The 18095-nt window shown below is 55.4% G+C and overlaps 1 protein-coding gene across 1 annotated transcript; it reads right to left on the reverse strand.

The window, feature by feature from the left end:
• Positions 1 to 5849: 5849 nt before the first annotated feature.
• On the reverse strand, positions 5850 to 14807 carry VOLCADRAFT_98735 (cytochrome P450; the record flags this gene model as incomplete). Its single annotated transcript, XM_002957605.1, has 16 exons — positions 5850 to 5984; positions 6166 to 6381; positions 8570 to 8668; positions 9091 to 9184; positions 9356 to 9437; positions 9724 to 9826; positions 10202 to 10314; positions 10499 to 10673; positions 10894 to 10959; positions 11292 to 11378; positions 11701 to 11818; positions 12056 to 12164; positions 12202 to 12244; positions 13313 to 13408; positions 13937 to 14102; positions 14323 to 14807. The coding sequence occupies 16 exons, from the start codon at positions 14805 to 14807 to the stop codon at positions 5850 to 5852; spliced, it is 2187 nt and encodes a 728-aa protein (XP_002957651.1).
• Positions 14808 to 18095: the final 3288 nt, after the last annotated feature.

Here is an 18095-nt window from a genome sequence, read left to right on the forward strand (position 1 = left end):
GCCGTGGATGTCGGAGCTGAACGTGCAGCACTTTGGCACCGACGGTATGGCCACTTGGGATACAGTGACCTTGAGGCGTTGCTGCATCACAATATGGTAACTGGGTTCGATGTTGACCGACACAGCATACAATCAGCCAGCACGTGTGTGTGTGAGACTTGCTTCCTTGCAAAGCATACACGTGGTCCTTTTCCGTTATAAGGCAGCACAGCCTCTCGCGCTCATTCAAATCGATGTGTGTGGGCCTATGCCTGAAACTTCATCAAATGGTTCACGTTACGTGACCACTCTTCTTGATGACAACACCGGTCTGTCAGCTGTTGCGTTTACGGCGACCAAGGAGGAGATATATCAGAAGGTGGTGGTGATGATAGCAGACCTGGAACGGGCATCTGGTCGGCAGGTAAAGGAGGTGCACACAGATCGTGGCGGGGAATTTGTGAATACGCGCACAAAAAGCTACTTCGCGTCAAGGGGTATTTTGCACGGAACTATGGCGGGCTACACTCCTGAGCAGAACGGTGCAGCAGAACACCTGAACCGCACTCTTCTAGACAAGGCCAGGTCAATGCTCATAGAGTCTGGACTCCCAAAATCACTGTGGGCAGAAGCATTGGCGACTGCAAACTACCTCAGGAAAATGTCGCCGACTGCTGGGTCAACCGTCACACCACATCAAGCCTTCTTTGGTGTTCGTCCAAACGTCAGCCATCTGCGGGTCTTTGGATGCACTACGTTCATGTGCCCAACGTCAAGCGAGACAAACTCGATCCGGTAAGCAGGCGAGGAATCCTAGTCGGATACGGGAATGGAGAACAGTACCGTGTACTGTACGGAGAACAGTACTGTGTACTGTACGGAGAACAGTACCGTGTACTGTACGAGGACGGCATCATCACCGTTGTCTCCAGTGTCCGCTTTGACAAGTCTAATGTTGGCCGGCAGCGTAGTGCCGGGGACTCCGATTATGGGTCCGATGCCGATGAGGAGGAGGAGGAGGGGTCACACTGGTGAGGGGTCGCTGCCTAGGGCTGGCGAAGGAACATCAGGCAATACTGTCGGCGAGGGATCGCCGCATTTGGGTGGCAAGGGAGTGCTGGCTGGGGCTGGACCTTCCAGCAGTGCGAACGTGCAAGATAACAATCAGGGACTCGGTACCCAGTTAGAGAGCATAAACACCCTGGTGAGTGGTGGTGAAACGAGCCTGGTCGCACTGGTGTTAATGCTGCTTTTTCTGCTGTTGATGTTGTTACAGGGTGGTTAAGCTTCACCAGTGGCCTCCTTCCCGAGGCAGTTCCCTGCTCTCCCCTGCTAGAGGGGCACCCTAAGCCATTCACCCCATCCGACTTCAGAGTTTACTCTTTGAGTTTGGCAACTCACCACCAGCATCCAACTGTTAAGAATAGTAGGCAAGGAGACTGGTCGCGATAAGGGTTACAGTCTGTGGGTTAGTGGTGAATGGCAAGAAGACTTTAGGAGATTCCTATGAAGGAATACCGATCCATCCGAAGATGAGATAGAAAGACATGCACCACTCTGGTCTTATGTACCGATACCAACGGAAGTATCGTACATTCGCCCACCATCAATGCTGGGCACGAGGGGACGTCCGAGATATGCGGCCGGAGTCATCGCCTATCAATCAATCTTGGATATGCCCGCCTACCATCCTGCACTATCGTTGGGACAGGCGCGCCGGACCCGGTCGCGGTGCGCGACTGTCGCTGATAGGCGCCAATCAGTCAGGTGGATTCGCCCACCTATCATTCCGCGATCTAGCGGAGCCATCCTGACGGTGCCCAAACGTGCATCACTAACTACCGGTTGTGCATCGGCAGTCCCATAAGTGGCTGGTTAAGTTTCGCCGCTTGTCTCAGACAGACCCGGGGTCGAATCCCCTGTCCAACAATACTCAAGTTGGGATAAGTGCCGTTTCCTCAACACCAACCAAATTTAGCGGATCAACGGCGCGTCAACTTACTTCCTGGTCAGCTCGCGAGTTGATTTTATCACGTCTACACCGTCCACAAGATGGGGGGTCACCTCCCATTTCATCACCTCTCAAACACCCCGAGCGGTCGGCAGCCGGATTTGAACCTGGACGCGCTGTAACGCGTCGGGAGCAGAAGCCAGGCCTTGACCTCTGCCAGCCACCTGCCGCCTGCCGTTATTCCTGAACCGAATTCGTTTGCGGAAGCAATTGCAAGTCCACATGCAGACGATTGGAGGCGTGCGATGGACGAGGAAATCGCCGCCCAGATGGCTAACAGTACTTGGGAGCTGAAGACGCCACCTCCAGGTACTCATTTATTGCCGTGTCGTTGGGTGTATAAGGTTAAGTACAACGATGACGGCAGTGTGGAGCGTTTTAAGGTGTGTTTGGTTGCAAAGGGTTTCGAGCAACACGAGGGGATTGATTATGGGGAGTTGTTTGCCCCTATCTCACGTGGTTCATCATTACGTGCTTTATTAGCAGTTGCCGCAGCGTGGAACATGACGGTGCACCAGCTCGATGTGTCTACTGCATTTTTGAACGGCGAGTTGAAGGAGGTTGGATGCAGCAACCACCTGGGTATAAATCCAGTGACCAGTCGCTTGTGTGCAAGCTGGAGAGGTCTATTTACGGTTTGAAGCAGGCACCCCATTGCTGGTATGAAAAGCTATCAGCAGAGTTCGCCAAGCTGGGTCTTTATCCTTCGAAGTCTGATCCGGTGATGTTTGTTAAGACGGACGAGCGTGGGGTTGTTATTGCTTTGGTGCACGTAGATGACACCATTGTTGCGTGAGAAGACCCGGATATGGTCCAGGCTATTAAAGCAGCCATTGTGAAGATCTTCAAGGTGCGTGACCTTGGAGAAGCGAAGGTGTTTTGGGGCATGGAGATTAGGAGGGAGAAGTCGGGTGAGATAGTGTTGTCGCAGCATAGGTATATTGAGCAGCTGTTGGAGTGTCATAGGATGGTTGACGCCAAGCCGAGATCTACCCCTTTGCCTCCGGGATTTAGGTACACTCCTAAGGGGGATGGAGAGGAGCTGCTGGGCAATCCCACAGAGTATAGGGCTTTGGTGGGAGGATTGAACTCCTGCCCTCTTCTTCTGAAGCCCTGCGCTCGGCATTCCTCCACCACCCACAGGTGACAGTGTTGCCTCGTGGACTGCATCGCCTAAGTCTACCAATGGCAGCGGACCCGACTCAGGTACACCAATACATGCCGCTTCGGAGTCAGACAATTCCCTTTAACCTTGATGGACAACCGTTTAGATGTGGTACAACGTGCACCACCGTGGATTTCAAGACGGAGTGTGCAATTCCATGGCATCGATGTTACCGACATCTGGGATACAGCAACCTTGAGGTGTTGCTGTGTCACAACATGGTAATGGGGTTCAATGTTGATCAACATAGCTTACAGAGAGCCAGCACTTGTGTTTGTGAGACTTGTGTTCTTGCAAAGCATACATGAGGTCCATTTCTGCTAACAGGGCATAAGGCAGCACAGCTGCTTGCACTATTTCACATGGATGATTGGTATGATCGTCAAGCAGTGTTGTCACGTAACACGAACCGCTAGGTGAAGGTTCAGGCTTAGGTCCACACACATCCATGTGAACTAGTGCAAGCGGCTGTGCTGCCTTATGCCCTGTTAGCGGAAATGGACCTCATGTATGCTTTGCAAGAACACAAGTCTCACAAACACAAGTGCTGGCTCTCTGTAAGCTATGTTGATCAACATCGAACCCCATTACCATGTGATGCAGCAACACCTCGAGGTTGCTGTATCCCAGATGTCAGTAACATCGATGCCATAGAATTGCATGCTCATGTCTTGAAATCCACGGTGGTGCACATTGTACCACGTCTAAACGGTTGTCCGTTGTCATCGTACCTAGTAGTCTGCATCCACCTGATTGTGCCTGTGTCCCCACCTCGGTAGCAGATGGGGTATAAGTCGCCATCCCGCTCACCGGTCAATACTAGATGGTCCTGCACATACACCTTTACCTGTCCGCCACCAAAGATGATGCTACCACCGTGATCGAACCTTGACCATCGCCTCCTTTTCAATGTAGACCTTCTTGAAAGTGATGGCATGTTTGTCGTTGACGTTAGACCGAATAATGAGCGAGCCAACCTCTGTTGGACACAAAGACTGCCCCTTGATGCCCATTATGCTGAAGTGCTCCCATGTACACACGTATGTTTAGTACTTCTGAACGGTCATAAGTGACATGATGTGTAGATGTGGAGTCCAGGAACCATCCCGTCAGATGCTCACCGTTGTATGCCACGAACGCGACCTGCCTCAGAACTCCTGGTCCCCTGGCTGATCCACCGGACCCAGGCTTGCTGCTGCTAGCTCCGCCGCCACTGCTTCTGTTATTTTGTTCCCTTATTTTGTCCAGAAATAGACAACTGCTTCAGCGCTTTCAGCTGCCTGCAGTCCTTAACCATGTGCCCAGGCATGTTGCAGTAGTAGCAGGTGAGCTGCTTCTTACTGTGTCCCGAGCTGCTGCTAGCCGGCCCTCAGCTGCCATAACCAGGATTAGAAACGCCAAACATTGAACCGCCGACAGATGCAAAGGCTGCCGACTCGGTAGGCTTTCCGGACCCACCGTTAGCCGTCTCGATAGCTAAAAGTTTCGATGTGACATTCACCATGTCCAGGTCACCGTCGCGCATCAGTAATGTTGTCATCACCACGCTGTACCGACTGGGTAGACCAACGAGGACGGTGTACACCAGCTTGGAGTCGTTAATCACATGGCTGACTCCCAATAAGTCCGTTTGAAGCTGCATCGTTTGAAGCTGCATCGCACGCGCAAAGTACTTCGGAAGTGGCTCGCTGTCGACCATCTTAAGGACGTGTTCACATGTGGGCGAATCAGGGTTGATTCATGCGAATTGGACTCTGAATTGGACCTGATTGGACCCGAATCGGAATTGGGGTCCGGGGGGGCCTCTTCGGGTATGATTCGACGTGATTCACAGTTTTCTTTCTCAAAACAAAGTTGTTTAACAAACCGTTTCTCATAATTATCATTACAATACTATAGGAACATTTTCCAATTGTTAATTCACGCAAAGCGCACCGAGCATTTTTCACGAACTCCTGCAGCTATGTATGTACAAGCCTGGTGATAATTTTCGCCATAGAAACGATACTTATACTGTTCTGTTCCTAGATAATGCTGGCTTGCCTTGGGTGATGGGGCGTAGCCGCGGAGCTTCAGCTGGGCGCGGTGGCACCTCGCGCGATGCAGCGAATCGTATGTGAACACAATTCAGAAAGCCGCCCCGAATCGGACTCCCAATCAGACTCTCAATTGGACTACATGTGAACACACCCTAAAATGGCCGAATTCTAGGCGTAGAGCCACCTTGCGGGCGATGTTGTCGGCAACAAACATCGAACCCAAGGCGTCCCAAGCCTTCTTCGCGTTTGCGGCACGGGTAACCATTGGAAGATGGAGGTCCTTCACGTCCTTGATTAGCAGATTGACGACTTTCCGCGATTGACGAATCTGCTTCTCGTTGCACGGCTCGGCGAGCAAAGCCTGCTCTAGCCCAAGCTCCATGCACATCGCGCTGAACCGAATCTGCCACGTTGAATAGTTGTGGAGGTCCAGCGGCTCATCAAGTTTGTCCTTCACCATTTTTGATAAGGGGTAGAAATAACAAGTCGAGCGATAGCTGTCGGCGCTAGACGGGGCTCATAACCTGTTGGAGAATCAACTGCGGTGGCAGCTGGCGGCGACTGTTATTTCGGAACGGAATGCCGTCGGCGAAGATATAGGGCACGATGAAAAGGTTACAAGCAGAGTAAAATTTTAATAGCGTTCGGCAGGACTTTAGGAGATTCCTAAAAGGAATACCGCTCGTTGAAAGTGAGAGAGCGAGATAAGCGTGGTCACCGCCCTAAACACCGGCACTAGCGGAAAACTCATGGGTCGCCCTCGTACATTCCGCGATCTCGCTGCGCCGTCCTGACGGTGCCCAAATGTGGACCACTTAACTACCGCATATGCATCGGTAGTCCCATTGGTTTAGGGGTAAGCTCCCCTATAGTCACATGTAGACTCGGGGTCAAAACCTCTGGCCGACATTAACACGACTTGGGAGAGGACCGTTTATTAACACAGGTTACCTTGTGTTTGTTCCACTTACCGGAGACAACACTATTCGTGGCACCAGGCAGCCATCACTGAGCGCATCTGGTGTGCAAGAGGCTAGGAAACAGCAGTGGGTGGATGCCGAGTCGGTGGCACACATGCCACATTTTAAAGTGCAGCACCTTGTCCTACAGCCTGGCGGGTTGCTGATAATGAATGGCAACTGGTCCATGCAGGAGATGCAGGCAGGGTTGGTGAGTGGGCTCTTCGCCTGCACGGGTATGTACAGCGGTCAACAGTGGACATCTCATCTCTCAGTATGGGAAGGACTTCGAGGCCCGTTTCCTCCTGCCCCCACCCATGGCCGGATAGCTGCATGTGGTGTGCTATCAGTAATGTGGTTGGCTCTGTTTAACTTTTTGAAGAATGCCCTTTATATTACATATACATTTATATCGATTCCGCATCTTTTGCTTTGGGATGTGTTGGCAAGGGTAATGGACTGTCAAATGTCGTACATGAGTAAGTGGATTGGTGCAATCCGGATCTGTTAACAGTCCAATGTTGGACATGCATGGCCTGCAGCTGTGTACAATAGTGGTGCAAGGTGCCTTTGGCAATGGCTGAATAGCTGCTTGTACAGCAGGCTCATGGACTGTCATTGACATCTTCACCAAGTACAAGCCACCTGATGTACCAGTCAGTGTCAGCTGCACTGCCATCGATTCTTCAACAGACCCACCTAGCCATCTGGATGGCCCAAAGCTTTGCATTTGCCATGTCCAAATTGCTGCTGCACATCAATAGAGATGTTGCCTTGCCCGTTTTTTGGGGGCACCCTCATCCAGTCACCCTAGTCAACTTCGATGGCGGCCCAACTCCATTCCTGGTCGGCTCGCAAGTCAATCCCAGGTCACCACCGTCCATCGACTAGGGGCACTATACCTTCCACCATCGGAAGGATTCTCGACCCTGACAGGTCTCAATCCCGGGATCTCCCAGGGGCAAAAGGTCGTGCATTACCAGTAGTGCCTAACCTAGTATTGATTAACTGTCTCCAGGTATGGATCTGCCAGCAAAAAGGGTCGTCTGCAACAGATACATCACCATGACGATCCCCACAAATTACACAACATAGGATATTTATCAAAGGTTTCCAAATCTACGTTGGGATCAGACCGTTTCTTCAACATCGTCCCCCCCATCCTCAAAGTCTCAACAAGCCAAGGTACAGTACACGCCAATATACAAATGAAGGAGAAAAACGGTCGACCTACCCCACAGCACCTACAGCACCTACAGCAGAACACCAGAAAGAAATCAACTGCCAGGAAGGCACAGGAAGGCACAGGAAGGCACAGGAAGGGGAAGCTCAAGGAGAAGGCCACATGCTCCTGCTGCCCTAGTCTGTCTGCCCTGTCCCGTATGCCGTACTGCGGGACTCCCATCAATCAGTCCTATGGCCTCTCGATGTCGTGGCCTCCCTGCACCACTTCAAGCCGGCACCCTCGTCCGTCCATCCATTCGCCACTCCTGCCGACGGCCACACCACCCGCCCACCTCTCCATCATCATGCTTTTTGCTTTAACAGACTGCTAACACAGCGACCAGTGGCAGCTGGTAGCGGGACATGTTTCCGGTGGACGAAATGATGGAGACCGAAAATAAACCGACCGCCAACTACTTTGGCACGGATATTTACGTGGATAGAAAGAGGAAACCACCTCACCCAGCTCAACAATGCATGCATATAACGGTTGCCGAGGAGAAAATCCTACTGCTATACAGATTCCCGCTCACGTGCTACGTCAATATTACGGTGAAATGCTGTACGGCTAACGAATTCACACATAACAGCATAAGGCCCTTTAATCGCCAATTAATGCAATACATCAATCGTTAAGCTGGTGCTCAGGTTCGAAAGTCACCACCCTCACATCATCATGAAACCATACAAGTTATGGAAATGTCGATGCAGGGACGACAGGATAGTGGTTATTCGCAAAAGCACACACACATACATACAAACATACAAACAAAAAGGTTCAAAGACCGACGGTTCCCTGAAACGTTTCATCTCCAACTATGAAAGAAACCGTTGGATGGACAACACGTATAAATATAAAAGATTCACTGCGTGCATCTCAATAAGCACCTTGAAAAGTTTTCTTCTCTGCAACAAGGCTGCTGTTGCTGCTGCTTTTGCTGGTGATACTGCTGCTATCTCGGTGGTAGATAAGGATAGCCCGGGGATTGAGGCCTGGTCGGCGGGGTAGGTGGGGCAGGTGGGGCAGGTGGCCTACTGCCGTCCGGACTTGTTCAGCGACCTGCCTGCCTAGCTAGCTGGGTGGCTGCGTGGCCCCGGTGTTGCCCTGGCCCCCGCGCTCTGCCCCCTCCAACCCCTCTTCCCATCCACTTCACTGTCCCAGCCGTCGCACAGCTCGGTCCCGGGGCTGCACCCTCATGTGCAGTCCGGCGGAGGGGTTGAAGTTCATGGTGATGTCGTACGCCACGGGGAGGATGGGGGTGTTGGGTCGCAGGGGGGTGAAGCGGAAGCGCTGCAGGAGGGTGGCGGCCATCAGCGCCACCGACATCTGGGGACCAGGCGGGCGCCCCCCGGGCGTACATGCCCCCCATGCAGGGGGTCCACAGACTGGTTAGTGGTACTTAGGTGGGGACGGGACAGCGGTAAGGGTGTTGTCTGTTTGAACACACAGGGGGCGAGGCATATATGGGGGGCAGAGGGGGGAATGGAGGGCGGCTGCAACCCTGCGGGGATCCCGGGGTTGCAGTGTTGTGTGTGTGTGTGTGTGTGTGTGTGTGTGCGCCCCATACGGGAGGGGTCCGCGGTCACATGAAGCCACACATGAAGCCGATTGTCTGTTGTCTTGGAGAGAATCGAACAGGGCATGGGAGGGACACGCACCTAAACCCCCGAGGTCCCCTCCTCCTCCACTGCCGTCCCAACCTTCTCACTCACCAGAGCAAACGACGCGCCCAGGCACATCCTGGGCCCCGCTCCGAACGGCAGCCACTGGAAGCGGTGCTGAGCCGTCTCCCCTTCCGGCGTGAACCTGGTGGGGAGGGGGTGGGGTGAGGGTACGGTGGAGGTGGAGGATAGGGACGGAGGGAGGTTGCCATCAAGGTTGTATGTGTGTGTGTAGGGGGGGGGGGGAAGGAGGTTTAAGAGGTCACCCCCCCCACTCTCCCCCACTTCCCCCCTTCCGGAGCTGAAGGAGGCTCACCTGTCGGGGTTGAAGGTGAGGGGGTCTGGCCAGAGCGCCGCTGAGCGACCTAGGGCGTACGATGACATAAAAACCACGTCACCTGTCGTACAGACACGCGGGGGCCAGGGTCAGCAAGAAACCAAAAGAGTGTTGTACAGCTGTTACCTAGCAGCCATAAGGCTCTCTCTCCTCCTTGACCCCCTTCCGCCCTTTTGTGGGGCTGCGTTGAACTCCCCCTCACACCTGCACAGCCAAGTCCCCACATAAGGCCCGTCTGCAATACCCCCTCCCCTTTTCGTATCCCCCTGGTACCCCCTTCCCCCTCCTGTGGCTGAGGCTAACCGCCTATTGGGTGGGCCCTACACCCAACCACTCAACCACCACACCTGCGCTGACTGCATGACCCGAGGGCAGCACGTCGTCGCTGAGGGTCTCCCGCGGGAACACCGGGATGGCCGGGTACAGCCGCATACACTCCTTGACACACGCCTGGGGAGGGGGGGGCAGAAGGGCGGGCAGAAGGGCGGGCAGAAGGGGGGCAGAAGGGCGGGCAGAAGGGCGGCAGAAGGGGGGCAGAAGGGGGGCAGAAGGGGGGCAGAAGGGGGGCAGAAGGGGGGCAGAAGGGGGGCAGAAGGGGGGCAGAAGGGGGGCAGAAGGGCGGGTAGGGGAGGGAGGGAGGAAATCATTTGCTGCAAGGAGTTTAGAAATGAGCTAAGACAGAAGAAGGCGTCCAGAGTCCGAAACTGCCACTAGGGGGTCATAAGCGCTCAAGTCATGGAGGGGTGGGCCGGGGCCACACACCCCAGAGGCCCCCCCCTTGTCCCGCTCCCGCCCCACCCCACCGCGCTACCCCACCTAACTCACCTGGAGGTACGGCAACCTCTCCAGCGCTTCGCAGCTGGGCGGCTGGTCGCCTGAAGGGATGGCGGGGTAGGCAGTCGAGCAGGGTTGGAAGGGGGGGGCCATGGAAGAGGGGGCTGTGTGGGTGGGGCGGGGAAAGAGATTTAGGTGGGTGTGCGGAGACTGATCGAGATGACATGGCCCTGACATCCACTGGCAGACGTGTGTGTATGCGCCTCCCCTCCCCTCCCCTCCCCTCCCCTCTTTTCACATCGACAGCGATGCAACGACACCCACCCACGAACCAGCACGCACGCTAACCTAGCACATCGTCAAGCTCCTGCTCGACCCTCTGCCGTACATCCGGGTGAGCGGATATGCAGTACAGCAAGGCCGCGGTTGTGGTTGCCGTAGTTTCGTGCCCAGCCCCCATGATGTCGTGCACGTCCTCCCAGAGCTCCTCGTCGCTCAGACCCCGACCCGCGTCATCTGTGGCCTGTGTGTATTATTGCGGGGGGGGGGGGAGGGGGCCCACAGTGTGGAGGGAGGGGAGGGGGGTTGGAGGGGTTGGAGCACGTTGTGTTACGTTATGTCGGGACGAACAGTCAACGAACACCAACCAACCGCACCACCCATCCACCACCACCACAGAGGAAAGGAAAGACGTGTCTTACCTCCGGCCCCCCAAACCCCGGAACCCCCCGCCCAGCTCTCACCGTGAGAAGCGCCTGCAGCAAGTCGTCCCTACCCGGCAGACCCGCCGCCAGTGCCGTACGCCGTTCCTGAGGGAGAAGGAGGCGGCGGCGGCGGGGAAGGCACGGCACGGCTCACGGTGCATCCCCACCTTCCCATCACCCCCCCCAATGAACGAAGGGGTACTGGCGGGGGAGGGTACGGAGAGTGCGGATGTGTACAGTCTGCGTGCCGTACACGGGGAAAAACGGCAGCGCCAAACCCATCGACTTCCCCTGCCACAACTTCCATCACCTCGGGGCCCTCCCTGGACTGTTCCGGAAGCGGAATTTGTGGGCCCTCCCCCTCCTCCTCCTCCTCCCTCCCGTCAGTCCCCTCCCTCCCCTCCCCTCCCCTCACACCTCGGCCCCATCAACCCCACCTGGATGACGTCCAGCATGGCTCGCCTCATGATGCTGACCGCCTCATCCAGCCGCCGGAGGTGCGGCAAACCCAGTCGGTCCAGAACCTTCCGGGAGGCCATTGCAGGTACGACAGCCCCGGAGGTGATTTAGGGGTCCAGAGGAGGGTGGTGCCGGTGGTGGTGCCGGTGCAGTGCCCTCCCTACTGCCTACGGCCTACTCCTCACGACTATTCCCCTCCGACCCAACTCACCCGACCGCACACCTCAAACCTTTTGGCTGCCCTTAGTGACTCAACACCGGCGTCGGTCCCAAACCCGACAAGGTATAATGTGGCACACACACACACACACACACACACTCGCCTTCCCCTCCCCCTCCCCCCTCCTCTCCCTCCCCCCCTCCCCTCCCCCCTTCCCCCTCCCTCACCCGGAGCAGTGGCAGCGGGGTAATGAATATCTGGGCCAACACCTCCCCGAATGTGTTCACCGCCCACAGCACCTGGTCCTGGAGCAACCCGCTGTCACCCGCAGCACCCGCCAGGTCCCTGAGGGGGCGTGGGGCGTGGGGAGGGGGGAGAGTGAGGAGGGGGGGAGGGGGGAGGGTGAGGAGGGGGGAGAGGTGGGGGGGAGAGGTGGGGGGGGAGAGGGGGGAGAGGAGGGGGCAATGAAGAGGGAATCCCCCCACCCAACCTTTCCGTATCACCCCCTACCAGACGAGCGTTCCCCTCGTACTACACAACTTGGTACGGCTTCCGTACCAGCTCTCGACCCCCCCTCCCTACCTGCGCACTTGCTCCACCTGCCGGAAGTCGTGACTGAACGCCACCCGCCCCACAACGTCCAGGGTCAGGCGCTGGGTCTGAATGGCCACGTCGGTGACCAGCAGACCACCTCCGGAAGGGGAGGGGGAGGGGGGGGAGGGGCTCACCCCCTGGACCGCCTCCGCCCAGATGTCCACCAACTGCTGAGACCTGCGTGCGCGTGTGCGTGTGAGTGTGCGTGTATGGGGGGGAAGAGGGGAAAGACGAACCACATGTATGGGGGGTGCGTGTATGGGGGGGAAGAGGGGAACGGGGAAGGGCATTTAAAACATCATTGCACCATACGTGCACGTGTCAATTGAAAGCGGCTGCCCCAGGGCACAAGAACGCAAAAAAAGGATCCGAATACCAACGCATACATACATACACAGCGCAAGGAAGTGCGCTTCCGCAGTAAAAATGATATCTGCGTCAGAAACCCATCTATTTCATCCAAAGGTTCCCAGGTGAACTAGTTGAAGTCCAGGCAATCTCATAGGCAGGCGGCTGGCAGAAGTTAAGGCCCGACTTCTGCTCCCGGAGTGATCGGGTTCGAATCCGCCTGCCGACCTCTCGGGTGTGTAAGAGGTGTTGAATTGGGAGGTGGCCCCCCATCTTGTGAACTGTGTAGGTCGTGATTATGCCAACTTTCGAGCTGACCAGGAACTAAGTTGTGGCGCCGTTGATCCGCTAGATTTGGTTGGATGCTGGTGGTGAGTTGCTGAACCCAACGAATACATTCTGAAATTGGATGGGGTGAATGGATTAGGGTGCCCCACTCGCAGGCGAGAGCAAGGAACTGCCTCGGGAAAGGGGGCCACTGGTGAAGCTTAACCACCCTGTTACGACATACATACACATATATGCATAGGTCAGGCACTACTCGTAGAGCACGTACTTATGCCCCCGAAAGTTCCGGGATCGAGACCTGTCAGGGTCGAAGAATTCTTAGAAAGTTGACCTGCGAGCTGACCAGGAATGGAGTTGGGCCGCCGTCTATCCGGCAGATTCCGTTGGATGCCGGTGGTGGGTGCGGAACCTGAGCGATCCACTGAGAAGTTGACTAGGGTGACTGGATGAGGGTGCCCCGGGGAAGGCAGGGTCTGCCGGGTAGCGGCCGCAGGGTGAAGATACGAACCCCCTGTCCCATACATCACACATACACCGACTCGGGCGCACAGCCGCTTCCCTCCCCATCCTCCCTCCCCCTCCCCCTCCACTAGCTGCCACCTACCCCACCCACCTTTCAACCACAACCTTCGAGAAGCGCTGCAGCTGCGTCCGGCTGCGGAAGGGACCTGAGCACAGTCGCCTGTGGCGAGCATTGTACTCGTCCTGAGGGGAGGGGAGGGGCAAAAAGGGAGAGGGGGTTGGTGGAGAAGGAGAAAGGGAAGAAAAGCGAGGGGCCCTCGACCCTTAGCTTACATCACTACCTCCCCCTCCCCTTTTTCCCAACCTAATCCACCCAGATTCCCCTTCCCACCACACAATCATCACTAATCGCTACAATAATAAGCGTATTAGTAAAAGTTAATTGTATAATAAGTAAGACATTATTATTTATATAATAAAATTATTATCTATGGTAATGGTAACAATAATAGTATTTATTACTATTGTGATTGTCATGATTCCTTATTATTTATGGCTTTCCATACTATTTATTATTATCGATTATATTTTATTATTATAATTATTATTCACTCGCCTCTCTTAAAGATGGGGTATTCATAGCCTCTTGTAGCTCTTCTCACTCTCGGCCGGTGGGGTGCTCAGCCCCGTCGTACACCTCCCCCTACCCGACCTCCGCTAGACCTCCCGCGGCATCCCTCTCCACCCGCGTGTATGGATGCATGTGCCCACCTGCGAGCCCAGGATGCCCTTTCCGTGTGTCACGTAGGTATATATGTCGGGCAGGTAGCGGCGGCTGTAGTTCCGTACATTTGTGGCGCACACGTGCTGGATGTTTTCGGGAGAGTTCAGAAACACCCAGCTGGTGGCGCCGTTGAGGGACGCGGGGTTGGCGAACCTGAAAGGGTTACACAAGTACGTGCGTAGACAGGGACGGAGGGAGGGGAAAGGGGGAGCGACCTGAAAAAATAAATGTGGGCGAGGGGAAGACATTGGAGGAGGAAGGGAAGGGAAGGGGGTGGGTGGGTAGGACCGGGTGCTTTAAGGTTCGTGATGCATCTGGCTCGGGATGCAACACACGTGCTACAAACAGTACGAACTACGGAAATTGATCGTACCTGCAGATGGGGCCGTACTTGTCACTGAAGCGGAGCATGGCCACGTGGAGACCTTCCAGGAAAATGATGCTCACGTCCTTCAGGGCCTCGAGGCTCAGCGGTGCTGGCCCAGGGATCGGCTGTAGCTCGGCTGGATGGGCAGCCCTGACAGATGTTGCAGGGACTGCGCCGGTAGCGGCTGAGATCTTTGACGCAAGCTGGCTGAACGGACATTTTGATGTCTGTTGGTCGGGTGCAGCTGTGGAAGTCGAAGCATCAAGTGCTGATGCCGCTAAAGGCATGGCCTTGGCAGCACGGGCGCTCAGCCAAGGCGCGGATACAAGCGTAGGGCAAGCATGCGGACTCCTTGGCGAGCCTATTACTGAGCTGTTTCCAGAAGCTAGCACAAAATGATAAGTGGCAGCCCGCCGTGCTGGCAACATGCTCTTCCGTGAAGTTAGATTCGGGGCGATCCATGGGCTTAAAAAGGGCTGCAAAAACGCCATGGCTTTTGCGATGGCAACGTAAGATAGCTGCGCCTGTTTTTGGCGTTATGCCGTTTTGGCGTTCCGGACCTGTTTCCAAACTGGCAGCGCCTTCAAGATCTGCTGGTCGCCTTTAAACCCCGTTAGTACATAACGTTCACGGAGCCGAAGCCGCGTCAGGAAATTAAGCACAATGAGAAGATTTTATCCAGCAAGAATCGGCCGTACAACAGACGCTCTATGACTCTATGAAATACTGAAGGAGGGGTACATGTTTAAGCTCTCGGCGATTATTGAGAATTTAAATGTACATTGTTAAGAGGTGCCAATTTTAAGGCACCTTCCACAGTGGGGCTTAGGTTGTCCCGGTGCTATCTCCGGTACAAGCGCACTTTCCTTAAGGTATTGCCACGCATCTGCTTTGAATGCGACACGTATTGCACCTCTGCGTAATGCCAATACCGGTATACTTATTTGTGTTTTTGGCAGGTCAGGAACATTCCTTCCGCGACTCGGTTCTGGTCAGAGCGGAACAGCTGGCATCGCGATGCATAAATTTGTTTTCTTGCTATGTGCATTTTATTTCACGATCCTCATCAGGAACGCTGCCTGCGAGTTATTCCATCATCACTTATTTTTCATATGGCGTCTGCTTCCCTTTCCCCGCCAGCTCGTCCATTAAGTTGGCTGGGTGGGTTCGGAGCTCCCAGCAGGACTCTTACCTATTGGACCGAACGACAGGAAAAGATCATTGAAAATACTATTTTGTTTTTTTTAATAATATACTGTATGTTATTACCCATTATGCGAGAACATTTAGTTGACATTGCCTATTTGCCCGCGGTCGTTGACGGTTGGCCAACACATCGGCAATAAACAAGAAGCCTCGTCTAAATCCTGTCCATAAGCAAACAGAAATGGGAATTGCAGGCTGCCGTCAGGCTACTTAGGGGGCGGCAGGGGATGCACCGGCAGAATTGGGTATTGATAAGAGCGGAGGTGGGGGCGGCCGGGGCGGGTGAAAAGAATCAGGGATGGGAGAGGTCGGGGGCTGGGAAGGGGCCGCGGGAGCAGCAACGCATGGGCAGTATGAGAGGTAGGTGAGGGAAAGGGCCGGGGACCCCGGGGGCCCGTGCTTGTCCAGGCACTGGGGGTTTTAATGCCACGACGGGGTTCAATGCCACGACCCACTTCAGAACTTACAACGAGCGTTACCATAGAGGCAAAGATGACTGCCATGCTTGCGTACATACATAGCCACGTCTCCCCTTCTTTACTGAACCCGGATGGGACGTGAATGTACATACATACATGTATGTATCAGGGTTTTGGTACTACCGGTAACGCGCGACCATTCCCCCCGGGAGATCCCGGGATCGAGACTCGTTAATCCTTCCGATGGTGGAAGGTATTGCGCCCCTAGTTGATGGACGGTGGCGACCTTGGATAAAGCTAACCTGCGAGCCGACCAGGAATGGAGTTGGGCCGCTGTCGACCCGGCAGATTCCGTTGGATGCTGGTGGTGGGTGCGGAACCTGAGCGATCCACTGAGAAGTTGACTAGGGTGACGGGATGAGGGTGCCCCGAAATACCGGGGAAGGCAGGGTTTCGCCGGGTTGCTGCCACGGGCGAAGATATACCCCCCTGTTTCACACATCGTACATGTGCCTGCCGTGTCACTGCCCTCACGTACAAGGACGTGCTCGCCGCTTCCGACCGGCCTTTTAACACCCGCTGGTGGTGCTGCTGGTGCTGGTGCTGCTGGTGCTGCTGGTGCTGCTGGTGCTGGTGCTGCTGGTGCTGGTGCTGCTGGTGGTGGTATTGCTGGTGGTGCTGCTGGTGCTGGTGGTGCTGGTGCTGGTGCTGCTGGTGCTGCTGGTGGTGGTATTGCTGGTGGTGTTGCTGGTGGTGTTGCTGGTGGTGTTGCTGTTGCTGTTGCTGCTGGTGCTGGTGCTGCTGGTGCTGGTGCTGCTGGTGCTGCCAGCAGTGCAGACAGTAGTAGGTCCTTGTAAGGGTACTTGATTCGGAGCTGTTGTATAAATTTCGTGACTTGACTGTTAAGTCCCTTTGTTTAGTGGCCCTGGCCGCCCATCCATCACCACCGCTACGGCGGCGACTGCCCGCCAATATGCGACAACAGCTTTCAGAGCAATGCTCCGCCGCTTCACTGCTGCATGACTACGTGCTTGGGTAAAGTTGCTCTAAAGGGTTATTAGCTATAGCGGTGGTCATTTCGTTAAAATGGATAGGGCCGCTCATCAGCACCTCCCCATGCGCCAGTACACTCCACCACCACCACCACCACCACCACCACCACCATCACCACCCAAGCAAGTCCGTGCAGCCGTGGGTGGGTGGGCACGTCAGACCCTGCACACGACATCACAGCCCGCTATTGCGCAACGTCAGGTTGCATTTGCACACGTGCTTGTCTGTGTGTACGTATGTATGTATGTATGTATGTATGTGTATGTATGTTGCAAGTTAGTTGGCAGCAAGCAAATACGAATGCCCTTCCCCCCCAATGTGCTCTCCCTCCCCTCCCTCCCTCCCCCCTTATGAGGGCCACAGAGTCCTCCACCACAAGCACCAGCACCCCAAGGTACCACCGGGAGGGGTGTCGCTGCAAACAGTCTGCTCCTCCTGAGCCCTGTGACCCCAATTGCATGCCGTGAAGATGGTGGTGGTGTGTTTGTGCGGGGGGAAAGGGTAAAGTAGCGGGAAGGGAGCGGGGAATAAAGCAAGGCTGCCCAGCACCGGCCCAGTCCCCCTGTCATCCTCCTCCGTCACCCCAATGCCAGACAGTCCCTTGACAGGTACCTCGCCCTTGTGGGCCCCCTGTCCCGGAGGACATGGAGAGCTTCAATGGCGCGCCCTTTCAGCCTCCTCCCCCTCCCCCTCCCCCCCCACCACACACACACAAACAAGTTGGTCCCGACCTGCCTGCTGCTGTCCTCCGTCTCCGTCGTCGATTGCAACACCGTACCGCGTGACCCACAACGGAATCAACTAAGCAACCGAAGCCAAATAACCTGCTACTGCCTACGCAGCTGTAACTACTCCACCGTGTCGCCGCCGTCACCCTGTCGTACAATACACGACAAGGAGCAGCACTCCCCCCACTCACTCCTCCCCACACACACATCACTGATCACTCACTCGCCTCACGGGAACAAGCTCCACTCCACTCCACCACCCCCATCCACATTTCTGTGACCCGACACATGTACGACATACACACACACATCCCGCCACACCCCGCCGCCCACTCCACACATACACACATACATAGCACTCCCCCTCCGCCTC

This window comes from Volvox carteri, assembly GCF_000143455.1.
Source record: "Volvox carteri f. nagariensis unplaced genomic scaffold VOLCAscaffold_76, whole genome shotgun sequence".
In the NCBI taxonomy this organism is placed as follows: domain Eukaryota; kingdom Viridiplantae; phylum Chlorophyta; class Chlorophyceae; order Chlamydomonadales; family Volvocaceae; genus Volvox; species Volvox carteri.